The sequence below is a fragment of the Mesoplodon mirus genome (genome assembly GCF_964341445.2).
Source record: "Mesoplodon mirus genome assembly, chromosome: 15".
Classification (NCBI taxonomy): Eukaryota; Metazoa; Chordata; class Mammalia; order Artiodactyla; family Ziphiidae; genus Mesoplodon; species Mesoplodon mirus.
Genome location: NC_138991.1, coordinates 15,454,386 through 15,472,819, shown reverse-complemented (window position 1 = coordinate 15,472,819; position 18,434 = coordinate 15,454,386). Strand labels below are relative to the sequence as shown.

The 18,434-nt window shown below is 46.6% G+C and overlaps 1 protein-coding gene across 1 annotated transcript in view; it reads left to right on the top strand.

Moving 5' to 3' along the window:
- STK4 (serine/threonine kinase 4) overlaps positions 1-13,891 on the top strand; it is a 98,689-nt gene extending 84,798 nt beyond the window's left edge. Inside the window, exon 11 of the mRNA XM_082645398.1 lies at positions 9,578-13,891. Coding sequence (XP_082501524.1) covers positions 9,578-9,736 — 159 coding nt within the window. The 3' untranslated portion in view covers positions 9,737-13,891. The remainder of the gene's footprint in view (positions 1-9,577) is intronic.
- Positions 13,892-18,434: the final 4,543 nt, after the last annotated feature.

Genomic DNA, 18,434 nt, shown 5'->3' with positions numbered 1-18,434 from the left:
GCCTGTGCTCTGCAACGGGAGAGGCCACAGCAGTGAGAGGCCCGCGTACCGCAAAAAACAAAACAAAACAAAACAAAACAGCAGCTTGGTGCAGTTGGCGTTTTAGGTTTTCATATCCTCTGAAAGATTAATATCCCGCAAGAACGATGATACTGTTGATGTCTCCCTTTCGTGCTTTCACATATCAGGAGCATCACATTCAGCTCTATTCCTCTACTTTGCCTCCTTTAGACATTGACAGTTATTTTAGGACGTTTAGTTATTCTAGGAGTCTATGTGTTTGCTAACTTCCTGAAAATTTTCCTCTCATAGTTTGGCTTCCTTAAGTGTGAAATCTATAAACCAATTTATAGCTACTCTTAAAACAGAATTTTTCTTAAAGAGCAGTCATCAGCCATCAAGACCAGCGTGGATTTTCCTGTCCATTTTCCCTTGTAACTTTATTGCAGTCATTACACTGGATGAGCTGTTCATTTTCTTGTATTTTTTTTTTTTCCTTTTTGCGGTATGCGGGCCTCTCACTGTTGTGGCCTCTCCCGTTGCGGAGCACAGGCTCCGGATGCGCAGGCCCAGCGGCCATGGCTCACGGGCCCAGCCGCTCCGCGGCACATGGGATCCTCCCAGACCGGGGCACGAACCCGCATCCCCTGCACCGGCAGGCGGACTCCCAACCACTGCGCCACCAGGGAGGCCCTGAGCTGTTCATTTTGATTTTGGCATGCATGAGTCAGTTTGGAGTAACTGACATAACCTTATTTAACACACTTATATTATGCTCTTAGGCTTATTTATTGGTTACATATTTTCAAAGCTTCCGAAAAGCCCGGTGTCTTACTAGTAATTGAGGGAAGCCAATAAAAAGTCAGTATCATTTTCAAGCAAAGGCTTCAAGATCGAAGGATCTATTTCTTTATTAAATATTCATTGAGAACTGTTTTCTGCTGTCCTGACTCTCTGAAAATATATTAGAGGTAGTTCCTACTCTTAAATAGCTCCCACTTTAGTAAAAGGAAAAGGGAGTTGGGGAGAGAGAGGAGTGGGAGCTTGAGCGGGGCTACAGGGTCGAATGGGCATCTCCTAATCCGAGGACAGGGAGGATTCTGTTCTGCAGAATCATGGAGGCATGAAAAACCATGGCACCGAAAGGAATTTTGAGTAGCTATTAGTAATATTGATAAGTGAACTCATAAATCCTTTCATTTACTTAACCTAATTTTATTAGCTCCCTCTACCTCATATGTGATAGTTACTTGAAATAACAAGATTTGCATTTCATTTTTGAAAATTCTACAATTCAGACTTTCCCTGAATTAGAGTGAGTACCCCTTCTTTGCACTATAAATATATAAAAAGGCAAGCTCTTTCTCTCAGAGACTCTGACCACAGAGATTCTTCCTTCCCTCAACTGTAGTACATGTTGCCTTGACACAGAGTTGGCTTGGCTTTGCACTCAGACATGCAAGAGCTCATATCCTAACCCAGTCACTTACATTTGCTGGCTCTGGGGTCAGGGGAACAACTCCTGTATCTCTCTAAGTCTCAGTTTCCATCTCTGTAAAATGGATACCACTACTTATTTCGTGGACTCTTCTGAGGATTACATGAGATGATGCATGTAAAGTGCTGAGCACAGTGCCTACCTAGCACATAGCACTCAATTCAGAGTAGCTCTAATTAGCAGTCATTGGGCACTTACTCAGTAATGCCTCATACTGTAGCTTGGTTTCATGACTTATCTACCTCGTTTATTTCTACTCCTAGTGTGAAAGGACCCTGCCATACTCTTTCTGTCCCATACACACCCTTACTTGGCCACACCCCTCAATCATCCCTACTCCTGCCCAGTTCAGGCCAAGCACAGGTGTCTGACAGAGCCGGTACTCGCTGCGTCTTTATAATTAAAGATGTAATGTTAAATATTAGCAATGCAGTGCCTCTTGAGGTCCATTACTCTTTTATATTTGGGGTATGAAATTTCTTTTTGGGTTCTTGCTGTGGAAAGCCAGAATCATGATGGCAGTGAAAGATCTGGGTTTGGTCAAAACTTGACTACGTTTGGCCAACGGCTATTATAAAACTCACAGACAAAACCAAACTGAAACAACAACCAAAAGCAGGTGCCTTGTGACTTTCAGAGTAAGTTGTAAAAGTTCATGCCAGAACAGAGTTGGAGTAAATTCTAAGCATGTAAAAGTACTTCTTCAAAAATTCATTTTGGGGCTTCCCTGGTGGCGCGGTGGTTGAGAGTCCGCCTGCCGATGCAGGGGACACAGGTTTGTGCCCCAGTCCGGGAAGATCCCACATGCCGCGGAGCGGCTGAGCCTGCGCGTCCGGAGCCTGTGCTCCGCAACGGGAGAGGCCACAACAGTGAGAGGCCCGCATACCACAAAAAAATAAAATAAAATAAAATTTATTTTGTCACAGAAGTTTAAGGATGACTTTCAGGAAATCACAAATAACCAGGAGAACGCAAGTACTGTTCTTTCTTCCCCCTTCCTTCCTTCCCTTCTTTTTTTTTATTATGTTTTATCTCCATAGAGTTTGCTTTGTTTTATTTATTTATTTATGTATGTATGTATGTATGTATGTATGTATGTATGTATGGCTGCGTTGGGTCTTCGTTGCTGCGCGCGGGCTTTCTCTAGTTGCGGTGAGCGGGGGCTACTCTTCGTTGTGGCGCGCGGGCTTCTGGTGGCGGTTGCTTCTCTTGTTGAAGAGCATGGGCTGTAGGTGTGTGGGCTTCAGTAGTTGTGGCACGTGAGCTCAGTAGTTGTGGCTCGCGTGCTCTAGAGCGCAGGCTCAGCAGTTGTGACGCATGGGCCTAGTTGCTCTGAGGCATGTGGGATCTTCCCGGATCGAACCCGTGTCCCCTGCATTGGCAGGCAGATTCTTAACCACTGCGCCACCAGGGAAGTCCCCTTCCTTTCCTTCTTCCTCCCTCCCTCCCTTCCGTCCTTTCTTTCTTTTTCTTTCTTTCTTTTCTCTCCTTCCCTCCTTCTCTCTTTCTCTCTCTCTCTCTTTCTCTATCTCTCTCCTTCTCTCTCTCTTTCCCTCTCTCTCTCTCTCTCTTTCTTTTGCTGCACCACTTGTGGGATCTTAGCTCCCCGACCAGGGATTGAATCCACACCCTCGGCAGTGAAAGCTCAGAGTCCTAACCATTGGACCACCAAGGAATTCCCTATTCTTCATATTATAGTAAAACCCCATTATTTAAAGGAAAAAACCCCTTTGCTTTATTGTCTTTTTGTTTATACCATTTATCAAATTACATCCTTCATACGCACACAGACACACACACAACACACACACATACACACACGATTCATACTGAACCCTCTCTCGGTAGGGGGCTCTCTGGATGCAGTCTTCAGGTTGTCTGAGGCCAATCTTCTGACCGCTGTTGGAGCTCTTGTCATTATATCACCGTGCCTGCTTGAAGCCAGATGTCTTTGTTTTACCTATGCTTAAAGTCTGCATTTCATTCCAGTCATCTTCGTAAATATTTTATACACGTGCAGTCATGTTTGCTTTGATTGGAATTCTGGTAACCGTTCCATGTATTGATTTGAAGTCATCATAAGCTCAGAATGGGATTGAAGTAAGAATTCACTGATAACAGTTTTGCCACTTTTCTTCCTTATTGGAGAAGCATGAGGCAGAGTTTATAAGGGACTGAGGGAGACATGGTTTGGCCTGACCACAATTTGAATCAGAGGAAATCTCTCATTAAAATTCTCACAAGGCTTATTTAAGGAGCAAGATCTTTTGAAATCGAATAATCTAGTGCTTACTTAATCCACACCAGCTGTGATTTGGGTGTCAGCGTCCTTGCTTTCCTGCTTGGCTATCATCTTCTCACTCATCTGCTGAGAGGTGACTGCATCCCTGGAGAGTCCTATCTTACTGGAGTCACCTCTCCCCAGTCTTGAATCCACCCCTAGATAAAGATAAGGTCAATTCAAGATAGGGAACGTATCTTTGGTGGAACTAAATCCATGTCTTAGATACCTTTTGCCTGACCTTTATATGTTTTCTCTGTTGCACTTTTGCTAACCTTCTAGTGGCGGGTGGTAAAGGAATGGGGTGGCCTGCTGGTAGTTTCGCCTCTATCAAGCTTCCTTATCATCTTGCTAAATTCCAAAGGTGTGTTCGTTCTTGGCTGCAATAAAACATCACCTGTGACAGGGTATCAGCCTGACTTACCTGTCCCGAAGGGATGATATGTTTGAATTTTTTTTTAGGGACATATCATGACACCATTCTCATGATAGACTTCTGAGGTAAGAGTTTCTGGCAGCAGCGGAGCAGGCCTTTGAGATAGGTCTAAATCCTGTACCTTGGATTGTTTGTTCACCATGGGCCTCGTTGCCAAGGCAGGATGAAACTCTCCTGTATGTTCTAATGTGTTCAGTTTAGCTTGACCCTGCTGATTCAAGATGGGCTCACTGTCAGTGTAATTCCTATGGCTTGTTGCTTGTGATGAAACACCAGCCAGATCTTCTCGGTTGTTCTCTAGGCCACTTGTGCAACTGACATTGACACGCCATCATTCAGAATCTCAGGGTTGCTAAGGCCATTTGAGAAGAAGTCACTTCCCATCAGCCTTCTGGCTCCGTCCTCACGCCGGCAATCTGAGGACTTTGCTGTCGTCTGGCCCAGAAGAAACAAGCCAGGTCCATCTGATTCAGGGTTTCTCACACAGAGTTCACTAGAGACGCCTCTGTGAGTGGGGTGTGTGTCCTGCACCACACTGTGAGCTCATCAAGCTCAGTTCTTATAGCAGCAGCAGCTACTATTTATATTACTCACCTATTTCCTCCATTTTCCAATAAAGGACTTAAGGTGGCAGCTTCCATTCATCTACTTTCTTTCTGCGCACCAGGCGCTATGTTTTATACTTTACCAACACCTCTAAGCCTCACAAGTTCCCTTGTAGGTGAAATACTGTTGTCCTCCATTGAAAAAGCAGGCAGGTGTGGCACACATTAAAGACTTGCCCAGGGCCATCCAGCACCCAAAGGCAGGGCACCCGTGGAACCAGGGCCATCTGACTCAAAGCCACTGCTCTCCCCCTAAACCCAGCTGCTCCTCCAGCAGCCTTTCTAGATAAGACGGGCTGGCTTGCTTGCAGGAGAGGGCTTGCTTGAGTGCTCTGAGGAGTTCACATCTGAGCTAAGGCCAAAAGGATAAGGAAGAACTGGCGACAAGCCATCCAGGCAGGAGGATCATTAACTGCATAGCCCCTGAGGCCAGAAAAGTGTGGCCTGTCTGACAATCTGAAATAAAGCATAGCTAGAGGGTCCTGAGCAACAGCAGTCATGAAGTTGGAGGGGATGATAGGCCAGAGATGCAGGGCCATTGTAGCCCCTGGTGAGTTGTTGGATTTTATTCTAAATGCAGTAGGCAACATAAGGGTGGCTCATTTCTGGTTTTTTTTTTTTTTTTTTTTTTTTTTTTTTTTTTTTGCGGTACGCGGGCCTCTCACCGCTGTGGCCTCTCCCGTTGCGGAGCACAGGCTCCGGACGCGCAGGCTCAGCGGCCATGGCTCACGGGCCCAGCCGCTCCACGGCATATGGGATCCTCCCAGACCGGGGCACGAACCCGTATCCCCTGCATCGGCAGGCGGACTCTCAACCACTGCGCCACCAGGGAGGCCCTCATTTCTGTATTTTTAATTGTTTGTTGCTGGGAGATGATGGTGGCCTGAATTGAGGGCTTGGAGGCAGAGATGAGAAAAGTGGTTGGATTTGAGTTATACCAGTATTTCAGAGACTAGATCAGAGGACTGTATGTGGGCAAGGGGGTGGTGACACAAAGGGGAAAGTCGGGGATGATTTTGAGCACCTGGGAGGATGGGGGTGCCGTTCCTGAGATGGGGAAGACCGGGGGCTAAGGAGAAGAGGCTTGGGGATGAGGGAGGATGGGACTCAAGAGTTTTAGTTTGGACGTGTTAAGGGACGGAGGTAGCCAGCAGGATGTGATCAGGGTGTGTGAGTCTGGAGTTCAGAGGAGAATGCTGGTCTAGAGATGGAACTGTGGGAATCACAGTGTAGAGAGGATGTTTCAGTCCTAGGGTTTAGATGAGATACTAAACGGTGATATTCCCTTTAGCTAGTGAAAACCGCTCAAGCTACCTATGTGGCTGGTATGAGCATTTACTCCATCAGGATGCCGGCTGCAGGAAACTGTAGAACCACAGCTATTTTACTGCAGGATATACATTTGAAATTTATTTATGCCACCAAGGACCAGGAAGGTGAAATGCTACCCTTGGCACCATAAAACCATTCTCTGAGCTTGTTTTCAGAAAAATCTATATCTGGATGGTGTGACTGGCTGGCTGTGTTCTAATAGGTCAGTTGTAACTTAAGCCCCAAGGGCCTTAGGGCAAGTAAATTAGTCTGAAGGTGGCTGAGATAAAGCCAGGGTGCTTGTTGTTGCCCCCAGATTAGAATCAAGGGCAAAAGAGCTGCATAGAAATTGGAAACCTAGAAGAAGCCTTGACCAGAGACAGGCAGCAATTACTTTGTGAGAATTTCACTGCCGGGAAGAGGAGAAGGAAGGTGTAGGATCACGCTTATCAAATTGAGGGCTTAGAAGAAACGCCTGAATAGCTTCTCTAGCATCTCAAGTCCTGCGCCTCCCCTCCCAGGGAGCCTGATCAAGTAGCTCTGGTTGGGGGCTCAGGAGTCTGTATTTTCAACAAGTGATTCTGATGCAGGTGATCCATGGATCGTACTTTGAGAACCACTGAGTTTCAAAAGACCTTTGAGATCGTCTAGGCAGCCCTCTCTTACAAGTGGGGGAAACTGAGGCCTAGGGAGGAGGTGGTGCTTGCCTGAAGTGGCAGGACAAGCTGGCAAGCCAGTGCAGTTCCACCGACTTGCACTTCTTCATCTTGCAGTTGAGTCTTTATCCAAATGGATGGATCAGAAGCAAGCCTCCCGTCCCAATTCCCAACTCGCCTTCCTTCACTGTATCTTTTTTCTTTTCTTTTCTGTAACACCTTCTAATCTAAGAGTCATTTACTAATTTACTGTGTTAATTGTCATATGTCTGTCTCACCTCACTAAAATGTAAGCTTCGTGAGGGCAACGATTTGGGGAGCTTTTTGTTTTTCTTTCCACTGAAGGATCCTATGTGCCTTCAGTACACAGTGCCTGGCCTATAGTAGGTATTCAGTGAATATTTGATGAATGGTTGGATGAAAACTATTTTGTTAAACTATACAGACGTTAACAGGCATTGTGGGAAAGTGCCAGCCCTTAGGCATTGTTAACCCAAAATAAAGCAGAATATTCTCTTTTTCACTCCTTTGACTCTGGTTTGGATCTGAGGTTACAGGAACAGCTTATTGATGAGAGATTAATTAGAGACTTCCCAATAATATTAATAATAATGATAATATAACAATAACAGTTATTAATAACAGCAGTGATAGCTACCATTTATGGCATGTTTGCTGTCCACCAAATACCTACGACATGAAGTCCTGCAGTAAGACCGCCACACCTATTATGAACTCGTCCAATTCTCTTTTCACCCCAAGGTTGGAGGAACTGGGATTGTCTGTTTTCCAGAGGAGAAAAGTGAGGCTCAAAGAGGGCAAGTTGTTTGTCCAAGGTTACACAGCCAATGCAGTTAGGATCTGTCCTTAACCACCAGTTACATTCAGTATTAGGTTTAGGGTGTCCTCTCTTTGGAGAAGGAATTGGAAAAGCTCAAGACTAGGCAAGCATCACCCTCCGGGGTGTCCCTGCACCAAGAACACCAGCCTCCAGGATGGAGTAAAACCACACAGGCTGGAAGGCAAGATGGATTTTTTCAGCCTGACTTTCCAGCACTTCCACACCCTCTCAAGCCTTTCCATTCTCATATTAGAAAGAACCTTCCGTCTTGAACTGTGAGGCTTTTCTCACTTCTGAGACCACCTCCCTGAAGTGGACCAAGGGACATTCCTGTGGTGACAGGTCACTAAGCCATTTCTAGGGAGGCCACTGCAGCGCTTCCCTCTAAAGGGAAGAGGGGGACAGAAAGAGGCTCCTTCACCCACCTTTCGACACCCTGTCCCTGGTGAGGCCTCAGGCAGGGGCTGAGGGAGCCGGTGATTCTATAAATCTCCCGCGATACTTGAGTGAGCCTTTTGAGTTCCTGAAACACTGTGCCTGTTACCCTGGCTGTGAGCTCACAGAATTTCTCACCACCGGCTGTGGAGAACGTCGGCATTCATTCCCGCCCCTGCCAGCCTGGCCTGGCCTCGCTCGGATGCAGTGAACACTCCACACATACGGCAATGGCCACGAGGCCACTTGCCCGACAGCTGCAGACACAGGTGGAAGATGGCGCCCCCCTGGGCTGTAGCCAAGACTGTGTGTTGTCACACTCATTGCCATCGTTAAGCACACAGGGCATCAGGCGCTGTGCCGACCACCCAACAGCCACGGTCTCATTTGATTCTTATAATAAACACGATGAGGCCCTGTGGTCCCACTTCTGTAGATGAGGAAGCCCTGGAGCAATCGGTCCCTGGCGTGAGTCTCACAGCATCTGCAGAGGCAGAACCACGTTTCCAACACAGGTTGAGTTGGTTCTCAAACCCGTGCTTTTGCGAGTCTGCCTGCCCCCAACGCTGGTTAAGAGCAGGGCCTCTGGGTTTGAATCTTGACTCTGCCACGTCTCGGCCGTGAGACACTGGGCAAATCACTGAGACACCCTCTTCCTTGGCTTGTTCATCTGTGACATAGGGATAATAATATACTGAAATCGCAGGATTGTCATGAGGATTAAATTAATTGATGTATAATGTATGTCAAGCACTTAGTGTCTGGCGCATGGAGAGCATTGTGTAGGTGCTTGCCTTTATTATTAACTTAGATATCAGGTCCTCTTTTTCCTTTCTGCATGACGGAAACTTCATCTCAGAAGTTTCAGGGCTTCTCCAGCTAGCCCCCCGTCCCACCACCCCCACAAAGGGCTTGTGTCTGTATTCCCAAGACACTTACGTCGATCATCCATATAAAGTGCTCACTTAGAGTGGTGCCCCCAGTAAATGCTAGCGATGACTAGGATGACAGTGCCGAGACACTGTGGTGTGGGGAGACGGGGGCCGGGGGAGGGCATCCGATCCTCAGCGAGCATCTGTCCTCCCTGGTGTAGGGTCCCGAAGGAGACATGGCCACCGTGCAGATGCCCGTGTCACGGGTAGGACGAGAGCCAGGAGGCAATCATTATACTATATATACCAAGTTACTGTTATTTTAGTGCCCTAACAATGAATCCAATGTAATTAATTTACAAGAGAGGGGAGATGAAAGTCTCATTCATTAAGTTCCTGGTCAAGGAACAGTAAATCAAAGAGATTAACACTTAGAACTCTTCCCAGGGGAAATCCTCGGTGGTCTAGTGGTTAGGACTCTGCACTTTGCCGAGGGCGCAGTTCAATCCCTGATAAGGGAAGTAAGATCCCACAAGCCACATGGCACGGCCAAAAGAAAAAAGAACTCTTCCTGGGATACGTTGTCTCCAAAAGCCACTGACCTGGACCTTGTCGTGACTATACTTTCTCCCTCTCTTGTAGCTGAAGAGTTGGACCGTGGAGGACCTTCAGAAGAGGCTCTTGGCCCTGGACCCCATGATGGAGCAGGAGATTGAAGAGATCCGGCAGAAGTACCAGTCGAAGCGGCAGCCCATTCTTGATGCCATTGAGGCCAAGAAGCGGCGGCAGCAGAACTTCTGAGGGGGCGAGGCCGGCAGGGCCCCAGGCCGACGGTGAACTCTGGCTCGCTCGGCCCTCCAGCTGCCTCCATCATCTCTCCAGCCCCTCTGTGAACTCAGGAACGCGCGCCAGTGGCCAGGGCTGCTGTGCCGGTCAGCGCGCCGCCCTGATGTGTGTATTTAAACTGGGCAGTTATATCATTTCAGAGGATTCATGTGGGCGCTTTGAAACTCAGAGTTTTCAACCCCAGAAGCAGAGACTCCTAGTTGAGTGAGAGCTGGGAAAGTGTCCCATTGTCTTTTGTTTTTCTTCTCCCAGTAGCTTTCAGTGGTTCTTTCTGGAAGACTTTAAAATATATATATAAATATGCATATATATATAAATTATAACTAGATTCCCCACATGGCGTGGTGGCATCTCTGTATAGGTACAGTTTTAAACAGTTGCCTCTTTTCTGTAAGATTATGGTACTATGGGACATGAGGGCAGAGAACACCAGGAGACTGCTGGGGGCACTCCACCCCCTGGAGCCAACCCCACCCTTTTGCAGGGCTGCACTGACAGATTAGGTTGGGGCCTGTTCCTTTACCACACTTTCAGCCTTGTGCAGGCCATCCCTGGCTTCTGGAGCTATCAGTGATGCCCAAGGGAAAGGCTTGAGTACTGGTGTTTACTTTCTGAGTCCCAGGAGAAGCCTGGCACGCTCCTTGCAAGACGGGCCTTTGCAGTTTCAATGCCTTTCATCCATCTCCACTCTCCCAACTGCCTAGAGTCACAGCAAAGACACTGCCCAGTGCCTTAAGAGGAGACATGATCCAGCAAGGGGACAGGCCTGCCAGGAGCTCCTAGCAAAGTGGAGCTGTGTTCAGTCTGCAAAAGGGAAAAGGTTTTTGAAATTCTCATCATCCATGTGAAGATTACACACATGGCATTTTGCTCCACATTCCTTACAGACAGGGGTAGAGGGCATTGCTTTTGAGACCCACATTCAAACATGTGACTGTTTTCTTTTTCATTTTACTGCTACGGGGTCTGGAAAGGGTACATGAATATCAGACTAAGATTTGTTCTCCAGGAGACTCAACCCAGACCCGTAAAATGCCAGAGCTGGAAGGGACCATAGACATCATCTGGTCTAACAGGGGCTTAGAGAGGAGAAGTGACATGGCCCAAATCACAGAGCAAATTAAAGTAAGAGCTGGAATTGGACTTTGGGGCTCCTCACTCCTGCTTCACTAAACCAAGCAGCCCCTTCTTGGAGGGAAGACACTTGTGTCAGTTTTGGTGAAGTTGTTTCAGGGAATCCTGCTAATGGAAAGTTGCTCTTGCTTTGTCTCTTCAGTAGGCGACTGGCTGTGAAGAGATTCCCAAGGGGAGCCAGATCGTTCAGTTTCAGCCATTCCGTGAGCTCCACAGCATCTGCCGGACAGCAGACAGGCATCACACGGGCAGCTGTAGGGCCTAAAGCAGCTCAGAGGGCTTTGCAACAGACAGCGCCGAGCCATCCCTCTGGAGCCTTGGCTCAAGGCCACATGTCACTGAGTCACACAGCCGAGAGCAGACAGTTGGGAAAGACAACTGTCTTTTTGTTTTCTAGTACCTCTTCCCCTCAGATAGGGGAGCTATGACTAGGTGGCACCTAAGGATACTGTAACTTGATTCCATTATTGCTCTTGCTCCCCAAACCTGGGGATCAGTGGAGAGTCAGGGAATGTTCCTCTTCTGTGGCTGGATTCTGTTCTTTACAATTACAGCAAGTTTTTTAAAATGCAAGAGGCTGTTGTCGGTCTGCAGGGCTTGGCCAGCTAAGCAGGCTTGTGACAGGTACAGACAACAGAGGACAATTCGAGGATCCCGCTACAATAATCAACGGCAGCTAGCGATCATGACCACTTACTATACGCCAGGCACTGCACTAGGTAGGTAGGCTCTTTGTGGCAGCTCCAAACTTCCCAATAACTATGTGAATTAAGTACTTTATCTCCATTTCATAGATGAAGAAACAGGTTCAGGGAGAAAAAAGTTCTTTCCCAAGGTGGTACAGGTAGTAAGTGGTAGAATCAGGATTCATAGCATCACCATGTGGGACCAGTATTTACAGGGAAAAGGAAAGTCACAAGTCGTCTTTTTTTTTTTTTTTAATTTTATTCAAGTATAGTTGATTTACAATGTGTTAATTTCTGCTGTACAGCAAAGTGATTCAGTTATACATAGATATACATTTTTTTCACATTCTTTTCCATTATGGTTTATCACAGGATATTGAATATAGTTCCCTGTTTATCCAGCAAGCCTTCGTAAAAATGAAATGACCACTTTTCTTGCACAGACTAACAAACTCTAGCTGGCGTTCTCAGGTTGAGAAACCACTGAATTAACAGTCAAGTCTGACAGCCAAGTGAGTTTTAAAACCCAAAGTATGGAGCATGACTTTTCCTACACCATCTGCTGCACTAATTAACAGTCCTGCCTCAGTCTCTCTCTCTTTCTCTCTCTTTTTTTTAAAGGATTTTGCACTTGGCCACACAGGAGGGGAATGCCCATTCTTCTCCCTTCCTAAGCTAGAGCCAAGTAAAAGAAGGTTCAGTTTTCCCCCATAAATATTCTTGGGTGATGAATCTCGATCTGAGGTTTATTTTGTTTCAAGCATGTGTGCATCCAGCATGCTGGTCCAACAAAGTACATTGCTTTCCAGTCTAGCTAGGCAGAGCCCTTTGGCCAAAAGTCAGTTTATTTTGGATGAGATGGATTTCCTGACAAGGTGTGTTTGTTTTCTTGTGACAGGAAGGCAGAGAAGCAAATCCTAGTCATTTTTTTCCTTGAATACTAAATTCAAGATAGGTCAGCTGGCTTCCGTTGAGCCCTGAGTGTCAGTCATTGCTTGAGCATTTGTGACTCAAGCTTCCAGGGGACTCTGGGCCTCTGACTTGTCCTCTCCTAGGAAACAATGACCCAGACCTAACTGTGTCTTTTAAAAATCTCAGATTCTCCAAGAATATCTTTACTGCTTCCTCATCAGTAATTTTGAAGCAAATTTCAATTTTTCTTTTTCCTTGTCCCTTCTCCCAACCACCAATTGGATGGATGGATGGATTGGTGGATGAATGTTTGGCTTGATGGATACATGGTTAAATAGATAGATAGACGGACACACAGATAGACCCAATACTCCAAAGCAACTTAAGAACTATAGCCTTGACTCCTCCAGACTGTAGGTTCTGATCCAGGAAACATTTATTTAGCACCTGCTGCCAGAGATGTATTGTTTATACCATTTAAAATTCAGTTGTGCTTACCAATATCAGGAATGAGAGAGGTGACATCATTACAGATCCTACAGATATTAAAAGGCTAATAACAACTTTATGAATAACTTTATGCTAATAAATTCAACAACTTAAATAAAATAGACAAATTCCTTGAAAGATACAAAGTACGCACCATAGCTCACTCAAGAAGAAGTAGATGGTCCGAATAACCCTTTATCTATGAAAACTTAATGGCTCTGGGTGATACAGGTATTACTGTCCTCATTTTACAGATAAGGAAACTGAGGCTCAAGAGAGGTAAAGTCTGTTGCTCAAGGTCAAGTAGCTAGAATATGGCAGAGCCAGAATTCAAATCCAGGACTTCTGATCCTTATTCCAGTGCCCTTTCTAGCATACCATGTTGCCTCTAAAGATTGCAGCTCCTTTTTTACTGGAAAATTGTTCCTGCCCAGCCCACATCCTCTCACCCCATCCTTTCTTAAGCACTATGTCTGTATCTTCATCAGGATTATAGTCATTGCATTTGGAATCCATGTTCTTTTTTGTGTTCGGAAAAAGAAAATCTCTTCTACCAGCTTGCACTCAGACCAACTTGGAAAAAAAAAAAGCTTAAATGCTGTTGCAGACGTACAACTTAAAAATGTGAAGTTTGTAGCTTTAACTTTTTGTAACAAAAACTAATAACACTGGCTTAAGAGCTGACCTGAAATGCTATTTTATAAAGTTTGGATGTAAATAACCAATCGAGGTCAGCAGTTTGTATATGTATGAGACATAGCTTCCTCCACTGCCTTTTTTAAAAAAAATTGAGATGCTTCCTATGTGCTTTTATGTTAGAATTGTTGTTCTCCCTCCTTCCTCCTTCCTCCACTGTGTCACCTTTGTTTTAAATAAACTGTCATTTGGACCAGAGTCTATCTTTTTAAAAATGAGCGCCTCCATCTATAGCCTGGATGATGGTATTGTGAACTTTGTGGCATCGACTCTGTGGTGTGTTTATTCTGGAATCCAAAGCCGGGGAGAGGTAGGTGGCGTAGGAAGTAAACTTTTGTTGGACCCTGCTGTGTCCCAGGCACTGAGCTGGTTGTCAGGGATTTAAAGATGAACTAGGCACAGCTCTTGCAGGCCACCTGGGGAGTCGGTTCAGCCCACAAGCATACAACACTGGAAATACTATGGTAGAAGAAAGTACACAACCTGTGGACACAGGAGGGAGCAACAGTCGGTTCTGCTAGGATGTCCAAGGAAGCTTTTCTGGAGGAGGTAATACATCCTGAACTTTAAAAATGAGGAAGAGACGGCCAGGTGGAGAAGGGGTGAGAAGTGAGGGAGAGAAGGCATCCTGGGCAGAGGGACCAGCCTGTACAAAGGGTCTGGTGTGAGAGTCTGGACATAGGATCACCATGGCATCCTTCATCTCTGTCTGTCGTTGATGAAGCCAGGCCAGGCACTGCCTCAGAGGGGATCGGCTGGGTCCTGCCCATCCTTATCCAGAAACAATTCCCTAGCCTGAGCCTGGGTTCTCTTAGTCTTAAAAATCTACTCCACAGCTGGGAGGGAGCAAAGTTACACCGAAAACTAAGTTTAGGTCCCAAGTCAAATTGCTCTGCAGTATTTCATATAATAGTTCCACAATCGATTTGTATAACTGTCATGCTATTCTGCCAGCTTTTCTGGGGGTGGGGGTGATGTCTGCTTCCTCTTGCCTAACTTTCTCGCTCACTCCCTGAAATATTTAGCATATCTTCCTACGTGTTGCCAGACTTGATGGTAGATGCTCCCTCTTGGTCAGACTGAGAACTTGTGGCCAGAATAAGGGAAAGAGATGAAGTAAATTCATGTTTACTAAGCACTTATATATGCCAGACACAATACAGAGCCTTTTAGGTTATTTCATTTTTTTCTCACAGACCCTGAGGTATATAGTCCTAAACCTTTCCTCTAAATAACGTGATTCTCACAGTGTGCAGTACTGCCCACCAGGAAGCATTTTGGAAATGTGTGAGAGTGTTTTGTTGTGACACGGATAACAGGGACCTATCGGCATTTAATGGGCAGAGGTGGGGATGCTAGAGGTCCTGCCAGGTGCTCTGGGACAATCCTGAATGACAAAAAACATTGTCCTGCATTCAGCACCACATGCAAATGTCTAACTGGACACGTATGTTGGTGAGAAACTCATAAACACCTGGTGCTAAGCCAAACCTCATTTACATCTAAATACAAAGTACCTTGTACAAGCTTTTTTTTTTTTTTTTTTTTTTTTTTTGCGATACGCGGGCCTCTCACTGTTGTGGCCTCGCCCGTTGCGGAGCACAGGCTCCGGACGTGCAGGCTCAGCGGCCATGGCTCACGGGCCCAGCCGCTCCACGGCATGTGGGATCCTCGCGGACCGGGGCACGAACCCGCGTCCCCTGCATCGTTAGGCGGACTCCCAACCACTGCGCCACCAGGGAAGCCCTGTACAAGCTTTTACTATTCATTTTCCCAGGATAAACGATGTAGAATGGAGAGACACTTGTAAGTTTTTGTTTGGAGATTTACCAAGAGTTAGTCTCCATTTCAGAAAATTACATCGGTGGCGGCAGCAAACACCTGTAATATCTGAGTCACTAGTGCAAGACAACACACCAAGATCCGTTTAGACTTGTTGCTATCATATTCACAGTGATTCTGTGTACCATGTAAACAAACAAATGACCACTTTTCAAAGAATGATGAAGTACCATAAAGAAGCGAAAGCAGAGTAATGAGACTGAGAGCAGTGTGTGTGTGTGTGTGTGTGTGTGTGTGTACATAGCGTAGGGAGAGGCAGCCCTATACAGAGGGATCTAGGCAGGTCTTTGAAGAGATGACCTTTGAAATGAGTGACAAGTAGGAGCCAGCTAGGCGGAGGACGTGGACGATACGCATTCCAAGCTAAGGGAACAACAGGAGCAAAGACTCTGAGGGAAGAACAAAAGCTTGACTTGCTGGAAGCGTGGCCACCGTGCCTGGAACAGCTTACGAAGGAGAGAGAAGGTGGCAGTGAGGTCAGAGCGGTGAGACGAGCACGCAGGGCTGTGTGGTCCGCGGGATGAGATGGAGGGCCGTCAGAGGGACACTACCCAGCCCGTGCAAATGTACGGGGTAGCTACTCTTAGCCCTCAGCCTTTGTCTCAGCCAGCATCCTGCTTTGACCAATGATGCAGCTGAGGCCTCAGAGTTGACCATATTGAGTCTGGACTCCAATTCGGGTTTCCTGACCCCACTGTTCATTCTGAGACCTCATCTGGGGCCTCAAGTACAAGAGTGAGTCTGCTTTGTGATCTCTGGACATGCAAACTACTTCCTTTCCCAAAGCCCTCTGCTCAGAGTTGCTTTACCACGAGAACAAGAGCTCTGATGGGGGCTGCCGAGCTTTCCTTCCTATGCATTTTTTGAGCGCTAATACCTAACATTTATTGCACCAGGCATTTTCACATATATTGTCTCGCTTGAACTTGATATTAATACTCTGAGATGTAGGTGTTTATTACTTCAAGACAAGTGAAGAAACAGGCTCACAGAGGCAAAGAAATCCAGCCAAGATCACACAGCACCTTAGTAGCAGAGATTCGAGTCTCAGTCTCTCTGACCTCAGGGCCCATATTCTTTCCTCTGCACCACGCTCATAGTAAGTCTCCCATCATATTCAAGTAATTTTCATACCTCCCCCCTGAGAATGAAGCCAGCACAGGAAGGCAGAGCAGGAGAGAAGAGTTGGTGACCTCAGCTGAACCTCCAGATCCCCTGGTACTTAAGCCACCTTGTTGGGTTTCTGTCACTTGTAACTGAAAGATTCCTTACCAATCCAAGAAGGGAGGAAAAGCTGGGTGAGGGCTTTGGGTACCAGCCCTGTTGGAGGTTGGAAGTTGGCCCTGAGATGGGCTTCTTGGAGATCAACAGATCGCATCCAAGGTCATGCAGCTGGTAAGTAGGAAGGCCCATATCTGAACCCAGGTATGACTCCAAGAGTAAGGTGTGCACAGCCCCTCCTCCTGAATGCATGGACTTCCTGAGGGTTCTGAACCCAGTCCTTTGGAACAAGGTCAAGCACTAGTCAACATCTGCCTTGTCCTTCTCCTCGTTTCTAGCAGCCATGATTCTGAAAGATGCTGTCCCTGTCACCTCAAAGGTTCCTGTCTTATAAGGTTAGCTTCTCAAGTTATTAAACTTTCTGGAGAATTCTTTCCACACTCAGGCACAGGGTCTGGCTGGCCTGAAATAGGAGGGCTGGTAGTCATCAAGGACCGTCCCAGCCGGCACCCAAGGGCTGTGTCCAGAGCCCGAGGAGAGAAGAAATTTAAAACAGGACCCACATTGCACAGTCACTTCCTTCAGCAGTGCCTGGGGAGTTAAGTTTGCCAGACAAAGTGATGACAGTGGGGTGTGAAGCCCAGTGAGAACAGTCCAGTATTAGGAAGCCCGAGTTTGAATCCCTGATTCACTGCTCTTTTTTTTATTCACTACTTTTTGAGTGACTATGGGCTACGGTTTCCTGAATCTGCTCAAAAATGATTGTACTATTTTATTATTGTTGCTGTTGTCTTGCAGGGTTGTTGTGAAAAATATATGGGATAAAGGATGTGAAATCACTTTGTCAACTGTAGTGTGCCACAGACATGTGAAGGGTGGTTATTATTATTATCAGTTGATAGGTCATCTTCCCTCTTGGGAGCCGCAAGAAATACCTTATGAGTCAACCAGCTTCCCTTCCACCTCCATTTTCCAGTATGAACACCCTGCTTGGCTCTTATTTGAGCTAAAAAGCTTGTCTCCACACAAACGAACTGAGGTATGACTGTGGCCTCTCTGGGTCTTTGTTTTCTGTTCTGTAATACGGGGCTGGGGATGGAGCAGACCTCAGATCTGATCATCCCTAAGGAACATTATGTCTCACTTACTCGGGAAGTTCCCCTCCACCCCCGGTCCCTGCAAACAGGGAGACACCATCACAGGTGTCCCATCCTAGAGCCCTGGACACAGAGCTATCCCGTGTACTCTGCAGTTACTCCTGAACATCTCAGAACATCATCTCTCCATTTTACAGAAGGTGAAACAGAAGCCCAAGAGAGCACAACAGCAAGGGATACCCCAGGGACCTGTGCGGCGCTCCCTTCCTCTTCTAGAAAAGGCCCAACTCCCACACCAGCCCAGGGTTCACATGGTGGCGGGCGACCTCCGCACAGACCCAACTCTTTGCATCAGTTGAGTGGTCCAGTCACCTCATCTGGACCTGGGCCAATCAGAGCTCTTCTAACACATTTTTCAAACTGGAACTGGGAAGGAGTTCGCTGGCAGGGGTGCTACAAGAGGTGGAATTAATTGGGAGATGGTGGTAACCCTGTTGTCTGCCACGGGATGCAGAAATCAGTCTCTCTCTCTCTCTGTCTCTGGGTCTCTCTCCCTCTTGTCCCTAGATTCTGTTA